Raw genomic sequence first — 22,742 nt, forward strand, 5'->3', positions numbered from 1 at the left:
GCCAAGAATGGCAGGTGTCACAGGACTGGGCTTTTAGGATTGCTGCATCCTTGTTTGATATGGCTGGCATGAGCATGTTTATACTGACAGAAATAAAGAAGCTCCAGCAAATAATTCTGCTAGCCTTACAGCAAGGGTGATCCTTGAGCTGTAAAACATTGATAAATCATGTAGAGCAGAGGGGGGAGAAGAGAAGCAAAGGGTAGAAGTCAAGGGGAAATTGAGAGCTCTCTGTCAACTTCAGTCTAGGAGGCTTTTTTGCTTTAATGCACTATGAAATGAAGTATTAAAAACTGAAGCCTTGACATTTTTAACTTAACTGACATCAGTATTCACTGCAGGAATCCATTGCTTTTGTGTTGTGGAAGATTTTTTTTTTAAATTGAAAAATCCATGATTGAACACAGAGTTATTTCTCTGATCATTCATCTTGCTGTATTGCAGCAAAAGCTGGGCTGTGCTTAGTTGAAATGTAACATGAAGAGCTAGAATTCTCAACCTGTCTGACCTAATTAGAGCCTTCCTCCTGCCTGCCATGAAAGACAAACTGTGTAAGACTCAGTGCCAATGCTTTGAATGGACCTCATACACACAATAGCTGGGCTTGCTCATGCTGGCTGTTATGAGGTAAAAATTTAAGCTCATACTGAGCTGCTTAAATGGGTACCACTGGGACCAGACCAACAGCTTAACAGGATTCAGAGCCACATGTGATGCAGGGCTTGGATTTGTGTTTTGGTTTCAAAGGTCAGCAGAGCCAGCACTGCTCTCAGTCCATGTGCTCTCTGCAGGCACAGCAGACAAAGGAATAAGTGCACAGTTGAACTGCAATGGTTTCCTAGGCTGGTAATTCCCTCTGTGGTTTGGCAGAAGTGCCTGAAGTGCTTCTGCAAATGGAGCAGGTAAGCCTCTGCATATTTGCATTAACAGGTTGCTACCACACTTTGGTTACAAAGTCAAGGGAAAAGCAAATGAGGAGGAGAGAGGGAGACTTAATGATGCTCAGTGAATTACAGTCTGAAATGTTAATTTAATGAGTGGTCCATTTAGTCACCCAGGGATGCATAATGCTTAACTGGCTGTGATCTACAATTTTTATTGTAAAATCTTCACAAAGTGGATGCAACAATAATAAAGAAATTGAAAGTATAGGTAGAACACTACAGAACTAGAGGTAAATATTTGAGGAAAAACTAGTTTATATTAAATAATGAAGATACAAAAACTACAAATAATTTAACTTATTCTGATGACAAAGATGGTAAATTATTTTACAGGCTGATTGGTAACTGTAGCTTGAGATTTTGGTGTTCTTGCTTTTGCTATTTTCTTCTTGCTCTGAGCCCAGAAGACAAAACTTTTATTTTGGTTTTTGTTAAAATGCACAGGGAGCTCTTCCAAGCTGTGTTGGGAGGACATGATGTAACATCAGGTGTACTGGGAGTTCTTACCTCCATACTGCTACACAGTTTGGTATTTCTTTGTACATTCTCCTTCTTGATTTCAAATTATGAATTACTGGTATTTTGAAATAGAATTCTAAGTTTAATGGAAGAGAATTCAATGTCAGTAGCTTGGGCATCTGTATTCCATGAAGGCAGAAACTGGCTGAAGTGGCTTAATTTTTTTATGTATATACACCTATTGGTCTTTAAACGTTAGTTGTTTGTCATAAATAAAAGTCATTTACAATATTCTGTAAAATTTTAGCATGATTCTATTAAATTTTGGTAGACTTTTCTGGTTTTCTTCCTTGAGTACTACCAAATCAAACAATTTTAATCAAGGCAAGTTGAAATAAATCCATTGGCAGAGATTAAAGTATGAAGTATCTACAGTGAGCTTTGGCAGTAGTTTTTACACATTTTAGCTTCAGTTGTCTTGGTTAACAAAAAATGCTAGGCACAGTTTCTGCCTTTGTGCATCAGAAATGGTACTTTATGTACAGTACTGATGCTTTGTATACAGTATATACTGATACTTTATATACAGTGTCCTGTTACCTTCAAAATCTTGTGTTAAAGAAATCAAATCTGTCACTTTGTAAGCATGTAATGATACATAGAGGGGTACTGATACATATAGGATGGGTACTGTAAACAGTAATTGTTCTCTCAGAAACAGCCCCCCCCCCCCATGTGGCATTCTCCCAAATCTGGATAAAGGCAAATTGAAAACGCTAATTTTTCTCCATTCTAAAAGGAGGAATCACTTAATTTATAGAGCAGGATAATACGATATTTTGGTCTACTGACGTTCTACTTTGTGTTTTGTAAGTGAGAAATCACAAAAGAAAGTTCACAGTTTCAAGAGAGGAAGTGTGGTCAAATGTTCAAATGCAGTACAGCGCCACACGTGCTTACTGCACTAACTTTTATCACTTTTTAAATTACCATGACCATGCAAAGAAGAGCCGGGCCTGCAGGTACGGTGGCCTCGGTGCTTGCGGTGCCCCGGGAGCACAGGCCCGAGGCCTGCACCCTTATGAGTGGCTACCGGGTCTGGTTTTCCTTAGGCCGGCGCAGTTGCCGTGACTGTGCCGCGGGGGGGGCTGGCCGCAGGCAGTGACAGTGACACCCACACCGACAGGGCCACCCTCTACTGGCCCCCCCGCGGCCGCTGCCCCTTTAAATACCCGCTCTGGCCCCGCCCCCCGGCGCGCTCCGGCCAATGAGCGCGCGGCGACGGGGGGCGCGTGCGTGGGGCGCGCGGCGCGGCGAGGGCGCCCCCTGGCGGCTCTGGGCACTCGCGGAGCCTCTCGCGCAGCGCCGGGAGAGCCGCGGGCGCGGAGCGGCGCCAGGCCCGGCCCGGCCCGGCCCCGCCATGGTCGGCCGGGAGAAGGAGCTCAGGATCCGCTTCGCGCCGGGACGCTGCGAGCTCGTGGAGGTGCGGGCGGCGGGGCCGGTGCGCAGCGCGGGGCCGGGCGGGCAGGCCCGTAGCGCTGACGCGTTGGCGGCGGGGCCGGGCCCGGGGGCCGCGGCGGGCTGGGAGCCGCAGCCGGAGCGCCGCGGGCTCGGGAGTCGGGGCATTTTGTGTCCGCACGGCCCCGCGGGAGTGGCCCTGGGGCCGCTTTGCTCGGCGGGCCCGTGGCGCGGGAAGGGCTGGGCGATAGCGGCGGGATTGCCCGTGGAGGGGCCCGCAGGTGTCCGTGCGCTGCCGCAGCCAGCCCGGGCCGTGCGGGAAGGCTCGGCCTGGCACCGCCGGTGCACCTGGCATTCCCGGCTCGGGAAAGCGCCAGGCTCTGCCCTTTGCGCTCCCAGCTCAGCCTCCCCACCCCTTCCCTGTAGTGACTTGGATCGTAGAGTGTTATGTTGCAAATCTCTTACACCAGTAGCTTCCGGGTTTTAGTGGCCATTCCTTAAAGCTGGTGGTTTGAGTTCATCATGATTTTCTAAATAAAAATATAAAGCTTGAAAAACCCCATGAAAAACTTTAGAAGTACTTGTTTATGGTTTTCAATTTGAAATGCGTCATGTGTTGTTCTTTTTATGAATTATACAGTTATTTTATATTTTGGTGGTGTCTGCAAAGTGATCTGGTGTTTTATAAATGCTACTTTTTAATCTGATAATGCTGTGAGTTTATTTTTGTATAAATGAGACTTATAAATACAATTTTTTTTTTATTCTTGGCTAATATGGGATGGTTCATTATAAACCTCAAAATTGCATGTTTCAGTAGTGTTAGTAGATGATAGAAATGCTGCAGCAGCTAGGTGATATCCTGTGAAGGAGCAAGGTAGCATATAGGGAAAGAATTCATCTGTTCAGGTTTTGTGTCACCAGAATGTTAAAACTTCTGGCAAGAAGAGGTTCAAACTGGTAATTAGTTGGATTTATGAGGAACAGCTGTCATTTGTCTTGCTCTTCCAGAAACAAGTGACTGGAATCAGTTAGTCAGACAGCAGCAGTAGCATGCAGGCTGTGCTTGGTGGAAGCTGTGTTTGTGTCCAGTTCAAACTGTGCTGCTGATGTAACATCCTCTTTATGATATATCAAATAAACAAACTTAGATGAATGAGGCTTTAAAATATCAGATTTTGCAAATGACGCTTTGTTTTCTGTTGGTCACTTCCTACTTATTGAAGGTATTCAGTGATGTTTTTAGAGAACCTTTTGACTCTGTTCTGCAGCAAGTGTTGGATATTTATTAGCAGGTGCCTCTGGCTGTGGAGCCCTGACCATAGGTGACCTGGTCCTGTGACACTCTGCAGACTTTTCTGAGAGAAGTACAGAAGAAAATAGTAGTTGCATGTTCTTGTTCATGCTGTTCAGAGAAGCCTGAGTAGCCTTAAAAATGGTAAATCAGCTTTTGTTCTCAGGTAAAATTTAAGGATAAAAGTAGCTTTTTGAAACATCACTTGCTGTATCTGTCATTTTCAGGCAATATCCAGATGTAAATTACTAATTTTCATCTAGTACTAATGGGAATAAGTTAATCTTCATTTGGAGATTTAGAGCTGAGAAAAATGCACTGTGCTGGGAACTTGAAACAGTTGTTTTGGGGTGGGCTGTTTCCATCGTGCCCCTCAGCCCTTATGCCTTTGAAACAAATGCTTTGTAACTTCACGGGTGAAAGACAGTAACTTGGAAGTGATTGCTGTGGCTTCCTGCTGCAACCAAAAAATAGCAGTCTGGTACAATGCTTAGAAATTACTGGACTATTGAGATTACATAGTAGAAAGTATTCTATGATGTACAGAATTATAGTAATTTGTCATAAATTGTCTGTGTGTGTAAAGTGGTCAGGAAATCCAAGATGTGTGGGTTCTGCATGCCTGAAGATTTTTTCTGTACAGGCATGGTAAAGATAGGCTTTCACTTTTGTTTTTAGCAGGCAGTTTTTGGGTTTATTCATGGCAGATACAGAAGGAAAGCATTAAAGGAAAATAAAGATTGCAGAGACAGACATGGATCTTACGTTTGCTGTCTTGAAAATTTGATATTCTAGTGAGATGAGGGGTGGGATGAAGTTTGTGTGTGCTGATGTTCACAGCTGTCCAAAGTACCAAAATGTGCAGGAGCTGAAGTACTTTTGTATAGATTGAGAGCTGAAATTGTAACACTTCTAGATGCATTTTGTAAAATTCACAAGAGATCCATATCTTTGTTATACTTACTATTAGACTGTTGTGTTGAATATCAATTAATTACTCTTCTATTTTATAACAAAATTAAATATTTTTATTACTACTACTACTGAGTTATATTGTATTGCAGCGGCTTTTAACAGGCACAGTCTATCCAGAATTATTTGTTGTAGGATTTGGACCCTAAATGTTACATCTTTTTTTGGGTCCATTTTCTGAAGAAGTTATTTTTCTCCTTTCAGATTGCACAAAGTTATCAGCTTTTGAATGAACTTAAAATTTTGTCTTCGCTAGTGGTTTGGATTGTTGTAGAAGTAAATGAGTTTCTCACTGATACTTTGTTTTTTAACACAGTAGCCTCTGACTGTAGTCTGGCATACTTTTAAAGAAAAAACATTAAGAAATTGCAGTAGAAACAAAACTTTTCCTGTTGTCATTTCCCTAGGAAGATGTTGACATTCCCAGTAGGCGAGTTTTGATCACTGGTGCTACGGGACTTCTTGGCAGAGCTGTGTTTAAAGAATTCAATGAAAATAATTGGAACGCGGTTGGTTGTGGATACAGGAGAGCTCAGCCCAGATTTGAACATATTAATCTTTTGGACTCTATTGCAGTTCATGACATTGTCCATGATTTTCAGGTAAGATTGTGGAGTATAAAGTGGATGGGAAGGGTTCCTTTGTGTCCAGTAGTCAGCTGGTAGTGCTGCTGAGTGCTGGGACACCAGTGGGGCTGGTGCTTTGGCAGGGCTCTGATAAAGGTGTGGCTGCATATTCTACCCCCCCAGGTACAGACAGCTCTGGCCTTTGCTGTTCTCAGCACTGGCACAGGCAGGCTGCAGGTACAGCTGGATGTGCCAGCACACTGGAAAGGAAGAGATACCTTTGAGTTATTGACACAGTAATGTGTCAGCCTGCAGCTCTGGGGAAGTGGAGGAATGCTTGAATACAACAGCAGTAACTCTGTGTAGTGTGCAGTGTTCACACTACATTGGTTTTTTTTCAGTCTTAGTACCAGGAGGAATATATAAAACCTGAAATACATGATCCAGGGTGCCATTCTATAAACAGTACATATCATCTTAATAATTTGCATATGTCAAGTAAGCCATGTGTAAATAGCTTACCTGAAAATTTTTAGTACTTTTGTGTGTGTGAGATCTATCTTATAATTAATATATATTTTACTATACAGAGTTAAAAAGAAAAATTCCCCACTACTTCAGAGTGGCTGTAAAACTGAAGGTACCAAAGACCATAACTTCACAGTCAATGATAAATGTTTTTCATGTCTTGAAACAGCATAGTTTTATTGTAAAAAAGATACTAAGGAAAAGAAAGGTGTTTCCTGGAATGCTATAATTAAAAATAACATTTTATTACTTTGTTTTGCCTAAGGGGGGGGGGGTGTCATCTTTAGAGTTAGTGTGCAAGTGCCATCTCTTGACATATTGGTTGTTTAAAATTAGTCTCTTAATTTCCAGCCTCATGTTATAGTGCACTGTGCTGCTGAGAGAAGGCCAGATGTTGTAGAAGGTCAGCCAGATGCTGCTTCTCAGCTCAATGTGTCTGCTTCAGCAAACTTAGCAAAAGAGGCAGGTAAGGAGACCATCTCATGGATTTGATGTCCTGTTGAAACCCTGCATCTGTTTATACAGGGACATCAGTACAAACAAGTGTGAATGTCACTGCTGCCATCAGTGTGCTATTGATCTGTTTTCCATAGGAGTAGTGTGCACAACTCTGAGGGATCCAGGAACAGACAAAGCAGCAGGAGTAAATGTGCATGAAAGATGAGATCCTTGGGAGATTGGTTTAAGGGTCTGTTGGGATTTCAAAGAAGGCATGAATTAATATAAATTATCTATAAACATTTTCTTCCTAGCTGGAGTTGGAGCATTTCTGATCTACATTAGTACAGACTATGTATTTGATGGAACAAGCCCTCCATATAAAGAGACTGATGTACCAAATCCCCTGAATTTATATGGTAAAACCAAACTGGAGGGTGAAAAGGCAGTTCTGGAAAACAACGAAGGTAAGACACTAAACCATTTTTAATACAGGCTTTCTATTTTTAGTCAGTTATATATTAGCTTAGTAGACTCATAAGTCAGTGATGAAGTTGCAAAACCATGGAAATGAGTTTCAGAGAAGAATGTGATTAGGAGTTGGTCTCCTTGCTTATGAGTAATTCCTCGTGTTTGTATCTTGACTAAAGCTTTTATTTCTTATTTCTTTATTTGTTTCTTCTTTATTTCTTATTTCTTGCAATCTTCATGTTATTTCTCTCTTTCTGATGGACGTTCATGTGAATTCTTATGAATCTGCTGTTCCTAAGAAAAGATAAAATACTTAATTCAGTACATAGCTGCAGTTATTTATGGGGATGCATTGCAAGTGTTGTTAGTGTATGTTTACTTAAAGGGAAAACCAGACTTGTGGTTCAGTAATAATACAGCTCAAATCAACATGGGGTCTTGTTACTCTTTGGATTTTCCTCTATTATGTCTGACAACAGGCCACCCATTTTGGTTTTACTCACCTGCACACATCCAATTCCTGCTCCTAGCACTTTCTAAATGGTTAATAATATAATTATGTTTTTAAACAACAAGATGTAAAAAATTTGTTTATATGTTTTCTTAATGAAAATTTGACATATGAAATATACAAACATAATTTTTAATAGTCTACTTAAGGGAAAAGAGTATGTTGCCTTTAATTTAAAATTTATTTCTTGTATAAAAGAGAGATTTGGCTGTTTCTAGTTAGTGCAGTGTCAGTGTCCAGTCACAGATTATAAGAAAAGAAGCACTTGTATTTTATAAAAAAATCTGAAGAAAATAATTTCAGTACACATGCAGAAAAGACTTCTGATATGTCAGTATGATACTCTCACTGTGATTCTGTGCTTTCCAGCCAGAGAACCAAACTATTGATAAATTAGTGTGATGGTCTTCCAGTAAGTAAATATATTCTGTGTGTGATGGATTTGGCTTTACTAGTAAGAAACTTTGTAAAAAAATGGTTTGATAGGAAAAATCTTATTTAAATAAAAATAAATTTAAATTACAAGTTATTCACTACATCTCTAGATTAAATACCATCCCTGAATTTGACTGTGATGCTGTTTGCTCTCTCTTCTAGATTGGCAATGAAGATAAGACTTTACCAAATCCAAGTATGTGTGGGTATCTTGCTAGACCCTTCCCCCAGCTCAGCACTGCAATTTGGTTTCATAAGCTTTTGGAGCAGGATCTGTCAGGCAGCAGTGGGTTGCAGCAGTGGTATTATTAGCAGGATGAGTGTCAAGGTGGAGCTGAGTAGAGTTTGAAAAGAAGAGTTGTCTTGATTCATACAAATACAAGTATTTTCCATGTATTGGTGTTCCAATGCCTAATTTGCTGATACAGTGTAGGTAGAATCCCATTGGTCAAATCTGTAGCTGTGTGAAGAACTGCCCTGTTACTTTCTGTTGTAAAATGCAAAAATCTCCAGTAAGTGGAGGTTTAACATTTTTTTTAAAGATACTTTACTTTGGTTAGAAGGGGATACATGCTTATAAATATATGTATGTATATTCCTATGTATATGTATAAGTTCATGCTTATAAAACGACAGAGTGTCAGGAGGTCCTCAGAGCTGTTAGCCATGAGGCTGAGTGACCAAATAACTCCTTCTAGAGCAGCAGGAAATCAATGCCATGTTGGGTTTTCTATTTGTTTTTCTTGTCTAAGTACTTAGTCTGGTTTACTTCTCTGTGAGAATGATTTCTGTGTTAGCTTTTTCTGTTTGTCTCTTCAATAGCTATAGCATTTTCCTCCAAATATATTAAGAATGGCAGTGTTTTGATGACTTCAGCTTCTAATTTCAGGTCTGATTTTTTTGTTTTCTCTTTCAGCAAAACCATTACTATTAAGTAATTTGTCATAACCTTGGATTTCTCCTCAGAGGCTTTTTGAGTCTTCATGACAGAGATAGACTAGTATGATGTATTCCATCATGAAATATGCTTCTCCTTGCATTTTGTTAATTTCTCAAATCACTGTCCTGGAATCTAACATTATTTACTATTGTGTTCTGTGAACCTATTCCTTATTTGTCAAGCTTTTCATTTATTTCAAGGTTCATGTCTTATGTATTTTCTGGTAAATAATATCCTCTTTTATACAGGAGGCTTCTGGATGATGGGTGAAAAATGGTTGTAATTGCTGCCTGAATATGATCACTTGTAATTGATGGGAATTTTTCTCCTTGTTTTTACCCAATGAGGATGGGGAGTGCTGGAGTAACTGCACAGAGTTGTTGGGCTTTTTAATTTTTTAATTTTTGTTCTAACCCAAACAGGCATCTTTATGCAATTCATGAAATCTTGTTAACTTTCTGGAAATCATTGGCATAAATGAAAATAAATAATAATATAATAACATCTACAATCTTAGTGTTTATAAACTGGTTTTGATATAGATTATAATTGCATTCTGTGGTCCAACATACTACTTGCATTTTATTTGTGATTTGTAGATGCTTAATATGATCAGCATGTTTCTTAGCACTTCCACTTCTCAGATTATGCTGCAGCATTTGTACCCCACCATGATCTAAAATATTCTTTCTTTTAGAAACTGCAGTACTTAGGATTCCTGTCTTATATGGAGAAGTGGAAAGACTGGAGGAAAGTGCTGTGACAGTTATGTTTGATAAAGTGCAGTTCAGTAATAAATCTGCCAACATGGACCACTGGCAACAGAGATTTCCTACCAATGTCAAGGATGTAGCAGCTGTTTGCAGACAACTAGCAGAGAAGAGAATGCTGGTAAGAATGGCAAGAAATGAGCCTCTGCAAGGTGGAATCAGTTTGAGTTCTCACCTTTGCTTCTCAACAGCTGAGAACTGCACATCACCTGGATTCTTTGCATTTCTGGAATGCTGGGAGGGAGGAAAGAACTGGCTGTAATACTACAGGATCTTTGCATGAGTATGAGGGTATTGTGGTCTTTGAAACAAAAGTGCCTAATGGGACAGAACCTTCTGAAAATTGTCTTGTGTCTCCTGGTATAGAGGAGTGAATTAGAAATGCTGAACTTAGTCTGATATGCCTTTTACAAATTGCTAGTTTGAACTAGAAGAACCCATGTGGTTAAATGCAGTTCTCAAAGATGCACTCATTTATTGTATTAACAACACTGAAGCAGCCAAACAAAGCCCTTGGACTGAAGGACTTCTTTGTAATTGTTCACCACAACACCTTCAGATTACCATCTTTGCAAGGTAACAGTACCAAACAACAAACAGCCACCTTTATTTTTGCCCAGGGTACCTGAAAACATGGACTGTGGACATGGTCAATTTGACTGGACTTGAACAGGGTTTGCAGTTTAACATTCAGAATGTTTGTGATGCCTTTTACCTTTGTTTTTGAGTAAGTGAACATCACAGAACAGCTGAGTTCCTCCCCAGCTCTTCAGCCCTGCTTGGTTGGTGGGCAGCTCCTTTTCCTCCTGTTCATTCTACAGGACACAAGCTGTATGTGAAGTGGGGTCAGATGGATGTAACACCAGTTTCCCATCTCAGTCCCTGTCCGGGTGTTCTGTGAAAGGGTACAGATGTTTCTAGAACACCAGGGAGGTGCTTTAAAGTGCTTTTTGAGATAGGATCTTGCTGGATTGTAATTCTGCACAGTTTTTGCACAGGAATTAGCCTGAGGGATAGCTGGGTGCTTCCTACTGTTGCTGCAGTAATAAGCAGATGGGACTCAGTTTCTTCATGAAGAGAAAGGTGAATCTGTATTGCATAGGTCATATTTTATAGAGTGTCAGAAGGCACTGTGTTAGATCTAACTGGCTAACAATACAGTGATGCTCAGTTCATTGGTCATTAAATGGCATTTTGCATGTCTGTCAAATGTCTCTATTCCTGGATTGTTTACATATCTTCTTCACTGATTCTCATGGAACAGACTTCTTGTTTTTTACAGGTGCAGACTGTTTTTCTGTACAAGAATAGTTTGTTGTGTTAGCTTCTCATTCCTCTAATTCTTCCTTATAGGAACTTACAGGACAGCTGGTAATTCAGCAGAGCCAGGCCTGATTTTATAAGGCCTTTCTTTTCTAATATCTACCTGTATGCAACAATCTGTGTTTCCTCTTTCTTCTCCAGGACCCATCAATAAAAGGAACCTTTCACTGGTCTGGCAATGAACAGATGACTAAGTATGAGATGGCATGTGCAATTGCAGATGCTTTCAACCTTCCCAGCAGCCACTTGAGACCAGTAAGTGATGTGTTGTTGGACCTGTAGGCAGATGGATGTGCCTGATCAGTGCAAGTGTATGTTTCCCACTGGCTGTACAAGTGAGCTTCCTTTTCAGGACAGGCTGTGCATGTCCAGCATGGCAGCTCTGTTGCTGAGGAGACTAGCTGGTATCAAGCTCAGGAAAATAACAGCTGCTTTGACCTGCTGAATTAGAAAAATCAGTCAGTCAGTCAGTCACTGGTTTCCCAGTCTGTAGTGTAATGGTATTTCTGCAGAACAGTTCCCCTAAGTCACAAGCAAATCTGTACTCTTATGTTACAGATTGATAGAACATTAGCTTGAAGATAGGGCTCTGTAAAAGCTGTGCAAAGTCCAGTTTTATTTCTGAATACATGCATTAGGAACTACAAATGATTTTTGCTTTGCTTAAAACACTTGCAGTTTTATTGACACTTGAGACTACTCTTAAAGATATTAATAACGTGGTGGGCATATAACATGTCAAGAAGATTTTATCTATGTACAAAATAAATTCTAAGGATTCAGAATTGGTGAACACTGGAACTGAAATGTGACTTGTAAGATGGAAGAAAAACAATGGAGAATACTTAGTCCTAATTTTTTCTGCCCAACTCTATTTCTCTCCAACTATATTGATCAAGACATGGTTCTGTTTATATTCTGGAGCATTCCTTACCTTGTGGCAATAATCAGAGAGTGAAAATATGAATAAAATGTTGAAAAACACATAGTAGCAGTAAAGAGAGTAAGAAAAATTTGCCTTGAGACACTTCACATGGCTTGGCTTGTTGAAATAAAGTTAACTATAAAACAAGCAAATAGCAAAAAATCCAAACCGTAAAACCCAACACAAAATAGCTGTGAGGAAATAGTTCTAATGTACATGTACAAGTATTTTTCTGTCACTTCTGATTACTTATTGGTGTGGGTTTTTTTGCTCTTCTGTTGCTGTTTCTAGATTACTGATAGTCCAGTTGTGGGTGCTCTTCGTCCAAGGAATGCTCAGCTGGACTGCTCCAAGTTGGAGATGCTGGGGATAGGTCAGAGAACACCATTTCGAACTGGGATCAAAGAAGCACTTTGGCCTTTCCTTGTTGACAAGAGATGGAGACAGACAGTCTTCCATTAGTTTGTAACTTTTTTAGTAAAAGTATGGTATGTGGCACTTTTTTAAAAGAAAAAAATAGTTTTGTATGAGTGTTCTTAAATTGTGACATTTATGAGCTTTCATTTAATTGGGTAAACAAATGGTCTTGCACTAGTGAAACTTAGCCTAAAAAAAGTTCAGTGACAAAAACTGGGCCTATTTGATGTCATGGATTTTTTTTCCTTCCATTTGTAGCAGTCTAACTTAATATCTGTTCTTGATGGATTGAGGTTCTTAGTAATGAGTACTGTGTGATGCTAAGAATGACTCAGATCACTTGCTGACTTACTTTTGGCTGAAATATGTTGTTGATGCTTAAGGTCTGTGCCATTGTTGTATATAACATTTCTCTTCATTAAAAGACATGGTCAGTTATTTTATCACCAAAAATATGATTTTTTTTTGTTTTTGATTTCTGAATGTGGTGTTCTAGGGAGTTAAGCTGAAGTAGGAATCCTTAAATGTTTGTTTTGCTTGAGCTCTGATCAAAATGATTTTTAAAAAAGTGAAACTTTATTTTTGCAATTATGAAGTGTACTTTTTATGCTTGAAATATTTTCAGAATGTTCTGTAAATTGAATGCCTGCAGCTTTGTATTTGTACAGTAAGTTGTATGCATTTGTTTTCATGGTGACTTACAAAATTTAGGGGAGGGTGGGGATGGTGGGTAGCCAGTAGTTTTGAACGGGGGTTTTTTTGGGTGGGGGATTGGAGTTGAAGGGCTTTTTTTTTTTTTATTGGGTGGTTGGTTGTTTTTGTATGAAAGCACAAAATATCTTCATCCTTCCCTTCCCTTCTTGGGGGCAGCATTTTCAACTTCTTAAATTAATGTAAGATTAGTTAGTCAGTACATGGGAAATGGAGAGGAAAGGTGTTCAATAATTTGTAGCACTGCAGCAGCTTTTGCACAGACTGTCAGACCTGGCACTGCTGCCACTTGTTCTGAAACAGGAAAGGTGTGTGTGGTGAAGGTTTGCAGCATAATAAAACTGCAGTAATCTAATATAAGACAGTCTTGAAAGCTGTGCTCAATAGCCACGTAACATGGAGGAAGAACATTGTTAAAGCTTTGCTTCCCTTGGAAGTTGCAGAATCAACAATATAGATGTTCTGACATTGCTAGCAGATTATTAGTAAAAGTAGTAAAAGATGCAGATGGATGGTCATTTATTTTTCTGAGGCTGAAATGAAGGGGAAGGGAAAGATGTTCAGATTAATTTTGTTTTTAAGTGTGTGGGGGAGACACCTGCAAAATAAACCAGTTGAAGGTCTTGTAAGGGTCAGCTTCACGTTCAGTCATTTCATTTCAACTGGCATATGCTAAGCATTCATAATCTCAATTTGTTTTTAGTCTGAAGTCCTGATATACACATGGTAACCTATTTCCAGAATGACAATAAATATATATTGCCAGCATGAGAAACAGTTGTTGATTCTTTCTTTACCATCAGGATTAGTTTATCTGAATCACAAATGTTTGCAATTGTTGAAATCTGTATGCCCTTTCAGTGTTGGGGTTTTTCTCCCTCTTTAATTCAACAATTATTTCCAGACTTGGATTAGGTTGGATCAGTTTCTCTGTCAGTGTCACTGCCTTGGAGATGTGATAAATGTACACACAAAAGATTCAGAAGATGTTGAAAATATGAACCCTGAAGCATCTTGGGCCTCAGGGCTGGATCAGGATGATTCTGTGTCCTTTCCCCTTGCAGAGGGCAGTTTGACCAGGAAGGAAGGAAGGATGACTTCTCTCCCAAAGGTAAAGGACCTAACTGAATGAGTTGGGCATTTTACTCGGAGGACAAAATTGAAATATTTGAACTTTTTTTTCCATACTGAGCAAGTAAGTCCTACTGTCCAGTTATAGCCTGTCAGAAGGAATCAGTGCCCTCAGCATCCCCCTTGGAGACTGCAGTCTTGAGGCATTTTGCTACTGGACAGACACCTTGGATGACATTTCCCTCCTTTGGTTATAGAAATCTAAGACAGCACCAACACATATTGCAAGAGACAGTGGAACTAACAATGTCATTTTCCAGTCACTTTAAAGATATGTTGCTGTAGAAAGAACTTGTCATACTCTTCCCTTTTTGTCTCTGGCTGAGATCCCCAAAGCCACTGCTCCTACCCTCTGTGGTATTGCTGTATGAGCAAGGTGTGTACTTACACTGCATTTTATGGGGCTGTTGTATTGGTAGGTGAAAGAGGGGCTAGGACTGTTTGCAGTTTTTACTTTAAAGAAATCTGGGAAAGCTAATTGCTCACAGTTCCTAAAAGTCAGAGACAGTAAAGAAACAGTGTATAGGAAAAAGCCCTCTTGGACCAACACCCATGCTCTGCTATTGGAGCAAAGGGAACAGCCTGCATGATCAGCAGTTGTTGGAACAGGCTCTGAGTCCTCCAGGATGGCCAGCTTCCAGAAAACAGAAAAGACAGATTTGGCAGATATGTCCAGGAAAAGCTTCTTTTAAATTTTGGGGTTGATGTACTTTTAATGCCTAGTTGTACATCGAGATGCTTTCTCACCTCCTCCTATGCTCTTCCTCCCTCTACCAGCACTCCAGCACACAGATCTTTTTTAGTCATCAGTACAAGTTTAACTTTTTGAAGTTTCTTATCCTCCTTTTATAGATATATGCTATATTTGCCTAGTATGATACACAACTGGTTGTACTTGTTGCTGCTGCCTTGTGGGAAGTTTCCAAAACAATTTCAAATACCAGGTTCTGTTCTTGCCTGTCTTGTCAGTTGATTCAACTGGTGTATTTTTACTTTTAACTCAACAAGCAAAAGATCTAATTTTCAGAATTGCTGATCATAATCTAATAGTGAGTATCTTGGTTGCTATTAGAGTCACTGTTCTGAGTCATTAGAATAAAGGTAAATCAGAGAGTATTTTTCAAAGTCCTGAGTGATGGATGGATGGACAAATAAAGTATGGGGAAAAAAGGCTTAAAAAGAGTCAAGGTTAAGGAAACAATTAAAAAAGAATCTTGGATTTGTATACCAGTCCTAGCCACTTAGTTCTGTTAACCTAGGAAATATAAAGAGTATATAAATATCCTAAGTTTGATTAGTTCAACAACAGCTCTGAAGAACTCATCTCCAGAGCGAACACCTGAGACAAATATTAGAAGGACAATGCCAACTTCACCGTTTCTACTGTAAAGAAAATGGAGTCCTTCTCTTTAACAGCTGATAGAAACCAATGGGATGAATCCATGACCTGGGAGAGGTGATGGAATGCCTGCTCAGCAGGTCTGCAGATGGCACCAAATTGTGAGGAGCAGTTGTTATGTTCAAGAGCAAGGTTGCCATTCAGATAGCTCTGAACAGGGGGACAAAAAATGAGAAAAGAATGAAAAGAATTAATCAGAATAAATTGGATGTGGTTATGTTACTGTAAACTTTCACTTTGAATAATGAAATTGAAATACATTGGTTATATGTGAAGAGAAACTTAACTAATAAGTCATGCAAGGGACAGATAAGGTGAGAAGATGTTGTGTGAGGGATAGGGTCAGGAGATGGGTAAGATAGGTTGGAGTTAGCTGGTCATGCAGAAGGAAGAAGGAAACTTGCAGAGAGATGGAGAGAAGGAGTCAGTGCTGTGTGGAGCTGCCTGAGAGAAGTTCACAGAGAGAAGTTTTTAATAAGGGACTGGTGATGGTGCCAGTCATGTCCATCTCAACAGCTGCAATGAACAGATATGAAAAATGCAAGGTCATGTTCTTAACAGTGGTGTGAATGCTCAGAGCTGTGATTTAGATCACCAGGGTACACTGCAGATACTTGTCAGGGCCCTGAGGGGCCCCTGGCCCTGCAGCCCCTCTCCTGGCCTTGGGGCTGGGCTTGGCTGCAGCGTGGGCAGCTCTAGGATGGGGTGCCAGGAGAGGCTCTGAGGGAACACTGCCCAGATCTGACTGTGGGCACTGCCAGGCCCCTCTCCTGCCAGCTGGGCACAGGCTGTGCCTGAGTGAGGATCAGCAGCTCAGCCCCTCGGCTTCTCCCTGGCCAGGCAACTAAGCAGGCCTGTGGCAAAGAAAAGACCTCTAGGCTGGGTGAGATCAGAGAAACAAATCTTCCCCTTCTTGAGTCTTAATAGTGGCTATTTTGACTTTTCTTTCTAAGGTGTGTATTGTAGTGATAACTCATCAAAGGACAAAGCACAGCATTAGGCAGCAGTGGGCATCTCGTAGAAGCAGAAGGACTAGAGCACTGCAGACTTGTAAATCTGATCTCAGTGGCAGAAAATGCATGGAGAGCAATTATGCACACAGAACATTTAGATATATGTAATTGCTTAAGGGGAGCCAGCATGGATCCTGGAAAAGAAGATTAGGCAAGATAAATGTGCTTGGCAGGACAGCTAGAGTGGATATCATTTATCTGGATTATGGAGAGGGAGGGGAAAACTTCCTAATTCTACATAAACTGAAAGATGACTCATTTTTGAAGTCCATAAACATAGCTTGAGAAAAGAAAGCTGGTGGACTGAATTATGGCAGGTAGAGACAACAGGCATAAATACCATGTAAGTATTTTACAAAAATTTCCCATCTGATTTTCAGAGACTGCATAGTGACCCCCTGAGGTTTTGTATTTCTTTCAATTGTGTTTAATTAACCCCCTCTAGGACTGTCCTAATATAACCTGAGTCATGGCAGCAGTATGTGTGGCAGAGGCTTGAGCCTGTATTCACCTGGGAATATCCACTGTCACAGAAGTTAGGGATACAGGACAAGGACCCTGGCAGTAATTAACTCACCCATTTGAAGATGAAGTGGAACCTCTTTTAAGACCACATGTTGCATTAATTCATGTGGAAAAGCACTGGATCTAGGACAGATGTCAGGGCCTCCAAATTCATTTTCATTTCCATATCCAGCTGCCCTTCTTATCACTTTGCTTTTATTCTACATGAAACATTGTAGAACTTAGCTCAAAGCAGAGCAAGATATAATCACTTTATGATACACGGCTGGGCTGGGAAACTCTTCAGGATGCCGGGGGTTCCCTGGTTTGGATTCCCGGTTTGGGGGATCCCTGGGCTGCATTCCCGGTTTGGGGGATCCCTGGTTTGGATTCCCGGTTTGGGGGATCTCTGGTCTGCATTCCCGGTTTGGGGGATCCCTGGTTTGGATTCCCGGTTTGGGGGATCCCTGTTCTACATTCCCGGTTTGGGGGATCCCTGTTCTACATTCCCGGTTTGAGGGATCCCTGTTCTACATTCCCGGTTTGGGGGATCCCTGTTCTACATTCCCGGTTTGGGGGATCCCTGTTCTACTTTCCCGGTTTGGGGGATCCCTGGGCTGCATTCCCGGTTTGGGGGATCCCTGTTCTACTTTCCCGGTTTGGGGGATCCCTGTTCTACATTCCCGGTTTGGGGGTTCCCTGTTCTACATTCCCGGTTTGGGGGATCCCTGGGCTGCATTCCCGGTTTGGGGGATCCCTGTTCTACATTCCCGGTTTCCCGCGCTCCCCGCTGCGGGTGCAGTTGCGCGGTGCGGCCGCCGGAGGGCGCTGCTGCCCGCTGGCTCCGTTCATCCCGGCACAGAACTGTTCGCGTTGCCGCTGGAACAAGACGGGCTGTTAAAAATTTACAGCGTTTATTATTTCTTCATGTGTTTACATTGATGCGAGCGGCCAAGGAGCTGATTTACCTGAATTTTTCAGTTCGATGGACAGGTGCTAATTGCGTAACGGGTGATATTTAGATGCTAGTACACATCACTTGATGGATGCTCCCTGTCATTAAGATAAGGTGTGTTTTCATACAGGCAGAGTAAAATGCTTAGAGGCAAAAGGATGGTTTTGGGGAAGGGGTTGTGTTAATGAGTTTGCTTGCTCCTTTTATGCTGGATGGCTGACTTTATGCCAAAGTCTGAAAGTTTGTGTGCCATTAAGTATGTTACACTGTAGTTTTCTAGACTGGTAAAATAATCTTGAACACAATTGTTTTGGGAGTTTTCTTGTAAAATGTACTATGGGAAAATCTCTACAGGCTTTAGTTTTGTTTATCTAGCTTAAATATAAACCATCTCATTTTCATAATGTGTGAAATTTCTCTGTTTTAAATGGAGTGTTCATCTGCTTCATCTGGAAGTGTCAGTTACTCACACATGATGACAGAAGTGCATTAATAAAGCAGTCAGGAACAAAATGCCAGGGCCTTCATGATCTGTCTCTTGACACCCTGGAAATCCTAGAGTTTAATTTTCACTCACAGTAGCAGATGGCATAAGTATTGAAAAGAAATGCACCTAATCCTCAAATGCACTTTTGATCCCTTGTCTTTGACCCTGACACGAGTTGACATTGGAAATTAAATTCTGGCAGTTTTGCTGCATTCAGTAAATGGAAGTTTGCAGAGGCAGACAGGAAATCCATTCCTACTCTGTGGATTTATCACAAAAATGCCAAAAGCAAACAACAAAGCAAGTTTGCTTTCCTGGAAACAAACTCACACCTTTGCTCTTTCAAAGATCCTGTTTACAAGTTAAAGCCACGGCTCAGATTGTCTTTCTTCTTAAACTACCAATCTATAGGTGCTGCCTGAAGGCACTTGCAAAGGAAAAGATCAGGAGATATCCTGCTGCTATCATGGTCTAACAGAAGCACTTGATGTTCTGAATACTGGATGATTGTGTTTCAGTAGTCTGAGAGCCTGGAGAGCTGAAGCTGGAATGGAGGCACAGGTGTGCTGTCACCAGCAAAATGATTGCTCTGTGCAGAAAAACTCCAGCTGAACTTACCCAGATCAATACAAATCTTTCTGGTGCAAAGTGTATTCCCAATAAGCCTATTAATGGACTATATAATAAAAGGATTCTAAAAAGGTCAGTTGAAAGGACTCTTGATGTTACCTTCCTCACAGGCTCTGCCCACACTTGGAACAGAGCTGTGTTTGAAAGGGGGCTTGAGGCACAGTTTGAGTTCAGATCTAGCTGTTCCATAAGCAGCCTGGCAAGAGCTTGGATGTGATGTTAGAAACTATATTTTCTTCTTGGAGGAGGAGGGGAAGGTTTTGAATTTTGTTCGAATTTAACAAGGTGCTGTGAGGAACAAGTAGCTTTATTTTTTAAAAAAAAATTATTTATTTTTATTTCCTTAATATGACTGGATTTGTGCTAAACATTTTTCTATGTGTCATGGATGGCACAAAATTCATTGTGGATTGCTATTAAGACTGTTGTCAGCATGACTGTCCTCAGAATAGACCCAATCTGTATTTGCAGATAATGAAATAAAATCATTATAGATGGTATAGACTGTGAAACAGCCCTAGCAGTGAAAATGTGTTATGAGAACATGACAAGAAATTGCTCCTGTCACATGGTGGTTGTGACAGTTAATGCACAGAAAGAAGAAAGTGATGAAGGAGTAAAGGTGTGGATTTGTTATGCTGGCTAGAAAATAAATGCAATAAGTTTGTAATATAATTGGGAAGAAAACCCGAGTATTTTGGTGCCCAGTTCTGTGCTCTGTTTGCTGGCAATGACTAATTTGCATTTTGGCACTCTAAGAAAGTGGTACATGGAGATGACTTGCTGGGATTGCTGATAACTTGTCAGGTTTCCACTGGGCATTGTTGTTGGTACAGTTTCTGGTGTGAAGCTCATTTTAAATACAGAAACAGATATATTAAAAAGAAGTAAAAATTCCTCTTTTTCCTTACTGTCCAGGAAATTGCTGCAAACACTTTTTCCAAATGTTTCCTCTTTCCAGAAGATGTTTTTACAGTCAGTGAAGTAGGCAGCATGGTGGAGTCAGGACACCAAACATAAGAGAAGCTCCAAACTTTATATCCATAGCAGTTGCTGATCATTGTTTTTTCCTTTGCATTACCTCTTGCTGGCCAGTTCTGCATCATCACTCCCCTATGTGAGTGTTCATCACATCCTCAGTTATGACATGGAATTTTTCACTTCAGTGAAAGATCACCTACAAATATAATGGAAATGTAAGGGTATTGTTACAATGCCTCAGCTAAGCATTTGCTTAAGAACAGGTGTCTTATCTTTAAAATCCTCTTGATGGCACTGAAGCCTTAGATATATACACTCAGAGCCTTTTCTTTCGGGTACCAAATCCTATTATCTAGGTTAGCTCATCTGTATTCAAAAGATCAATGTTGCATTATTACAAAGATCCTTTCAAGTGTAAAAAGGATGGCACTTCATTACAGAAAGTAAAAGAAACTAATCAAACTTTCTTGGTGAAATCATTGACTTTTTATAGTAAAGGGCAAATTTAAGAATTTGAAAGTCCGAAATGTAAGAGTCTTACAGTTGAGCCTCTGTGCTGCTATAAGGTAAATCCTCTGTAGCACAATCCTTGGATTTCCATATAATCTGGAAAAGAAAGTGATGTGATATATCTTTCCTGATGTCTTCTGGCTAAGCCAAGTTGCCATTTGTCCTTCTGCAACCTGATATTCTGTGTTGCTTAGAAAGTGTCCATTGTGCAAAGAGGATCTTTATATGAGATAATCTCTTTGCTGAGGAGAGTTAGGCTGTGCCTTAGCACTGTGCAGATATTCAGTTACCTGAAATCATGATGTGTTTGAGTCCTTGTCTAATATTTGTAGATTTGTAGATTTGTGCAACTTGTCATAACAAATTATCAGCTATTTTCCCCTTTTTGTTATGTTTCATTTGTGAAAAAACTGCAGAGAGCTGTACAGTTTCCTGGTTTATTTCTGATAGCTGATCTCCTGTCTCATGCCTCCTACTTGCAGCTTTTCAAATGCTTCATTACAGAACTGGTTATTACTGCTTTACCTTGCCTGAGGATAGATCCAGGACAGACCTCAGAGCACTGAACTTGCACTCAGTGCACTGGTACTGATTAGCAGCTCCTCTATAAACACCTCCCTGTGAGTATTGGTAATATTTTCTTTCCTTTTGCTTATTTCATTGCCTGATTAGGTGACTTGTGTAACTCACCAGATATTGGTAGGCCTTGCCATTGAAAATGCTGCTCAGAATTCCCTTCTGTTGACTGAGTGCTCAGTTCATTTTCATGAATAAATCTCTAGCACCTGATCATCCACAGAAATGAGTATAAATGGATTATGAATGCAGCCAAATCAAAATTCAGCTTTAGTTTGCATGCATATTCATGAACATTTCTTCTCACCACCTCCTTTCTCACTGGCAACAGGGACTAGTGAAACTGCCAAAGGTCAGTGCAAAAGCAAATCTCACCAGCACTTAAAGCTGATCAGTCCAAACAACTTGTACCAGCTTTAACTTTGAACTTCGTTTCTGCTTCTCCACCACATCTCAAACAGTCTTACATCTCCTTTGTGCAGGGAATGCTGAACTGTTGTGTGGTCAAGGTGAGGTATTGGAGACTGCAACCATGAAATAAATTGTAATTAACATCATATTTGATAATCCAACTACTCTGTCCTCAGTACTGCAAGTTAATGGTAGCTGCTGGATAAAACTGAGCATAAAGTGGTATTTATGTCAAGGAGAGAAGGAAACATCTTTCCTTATGTGTTAGGATGGGTTCACCTTGGGATTTCTGGAGATGAGCTCAGTGGTTGGAGCATGATAAATTAATAATGCCAAGATCCTGGGTCAGGTCCTTGTATGAGCCATTCACTTGAGCTGGACTTGATGATCCTTGTGGGTCCCTCAAACTCAGAATATCCTGTGATTCCCTGTATTTCTGGAAAGAGTTTTTTGCTATCAGAGGTGAAGTGCTGGATTAGATGAATAATTGTAGGGTTGGTAGGTTTTTTTTCTCTTTCTGGAAACATTGGCAACAAATGTACTGCATAGGTTGTGCAAGTCTGTCAAAGGGTTGAAGTGTGTATTGGGCTGAGGTTTCACAATATTAACAATGAAATTGGGGGAAGACTTGTAAGAACACATACAAACCTAGTTAGCAATTATTAGGTTATTTCTGAGAAACAACAGAGGACTACAAAAACATTTTTTTTTTCTTTACAGGTGATTGTATTTACAGTTTATAATGTGATTTCTAAATTATGTTAGATGTGCTTTTTTCCCTACTCTTTTTTAAATTATTTTTTGATGGGTGTTTACATTTTGCCTAGTTTGCTGAGGTCATGTAACAGATCTATTCAAGTGTCCTTGGTGCTGCTGCTCCAGAACAGAATGTACTAAAAAATGGAAATTGAAGTATCTTACTTTTTCCCCCCATGGCTTCTGTTTGCTGTTTCTGCCACTTATATTGCAGGTTTAGAGGATGC

The 22,742-nt window shown here is 40.4% G+C and overlaps 1 protein-coding gene across 1 annotated transcript; it reads left to right on the forward strand.

Moving 5' to 3' along the window:
* The first annotated feature begins 2,724 nt into the window (after positions 1 to 2,724).
* MAT2B (methionine adenosyltransferase 2 non-catalytic beta subunit) lies at positions 2,725 to 13,937 on the forward strand. Its single transcript, XM_079320137.1, has 7 exons — positions 2,725 to 2,886; positions 5,535 to 5,729; positions 6,573 to 6,687; positions 6,974 to 7,126; positions 9,714 to 9,907; positions 11,251 to 11,364; positions 12,326 to 13,937. The coding sequence occupies exons 1-7, from the start codon at positions 2,824 to 2,826 to the stop codon at positions 12,494 to 12,496; spliced, it is 1,005 nt and encodes a 334-aa protein (XP_079176263.1). The 5' UTR covers positions 2,725 to 2,823; the 3' UTR covers positions 12,497 to 13,937.
* Positions 13,938 to 22,742: the final 8,805 nt, after the last annotated feature.

Source organism: Erithacus rubecula (genome assembly GCF_903797595.1).
Source record: "Erithacus rubecula genome assembly, chromosome: 16".
Lineage (NCBI taxonomy): Eukaryota > Metazoa > Chordata > Aves > Passeriformes > Muscicapidae > Erithacus > Erithacus rubecula.

Excerpts from the sequence above, each read along its gene's own strand:
- MAT2B (XM_079320137.1), top strand. The coding sequence starts at position 2,824 with ATGGTCGGCCGGGAGAAGGAGCTCAGGATCCGCTTCGCGCCGGGACGC. Across the intron at positions 6,688-6,973 it reads AAACTTAGCAAAAGAGGCAG|CTGGAGTTGGAGCATTTCTG; the intron begins GTAAGGAGACCA and ends TTTTCTTCCTAG. Across the intron at positions 9,908-11,250 it reads TAGCAGAGAAGAGAATGCTG|GACCCATCAATAAAAGGAAC; the intron begins GTAAGAATGGCA and ends TTTCTTCTCCAG.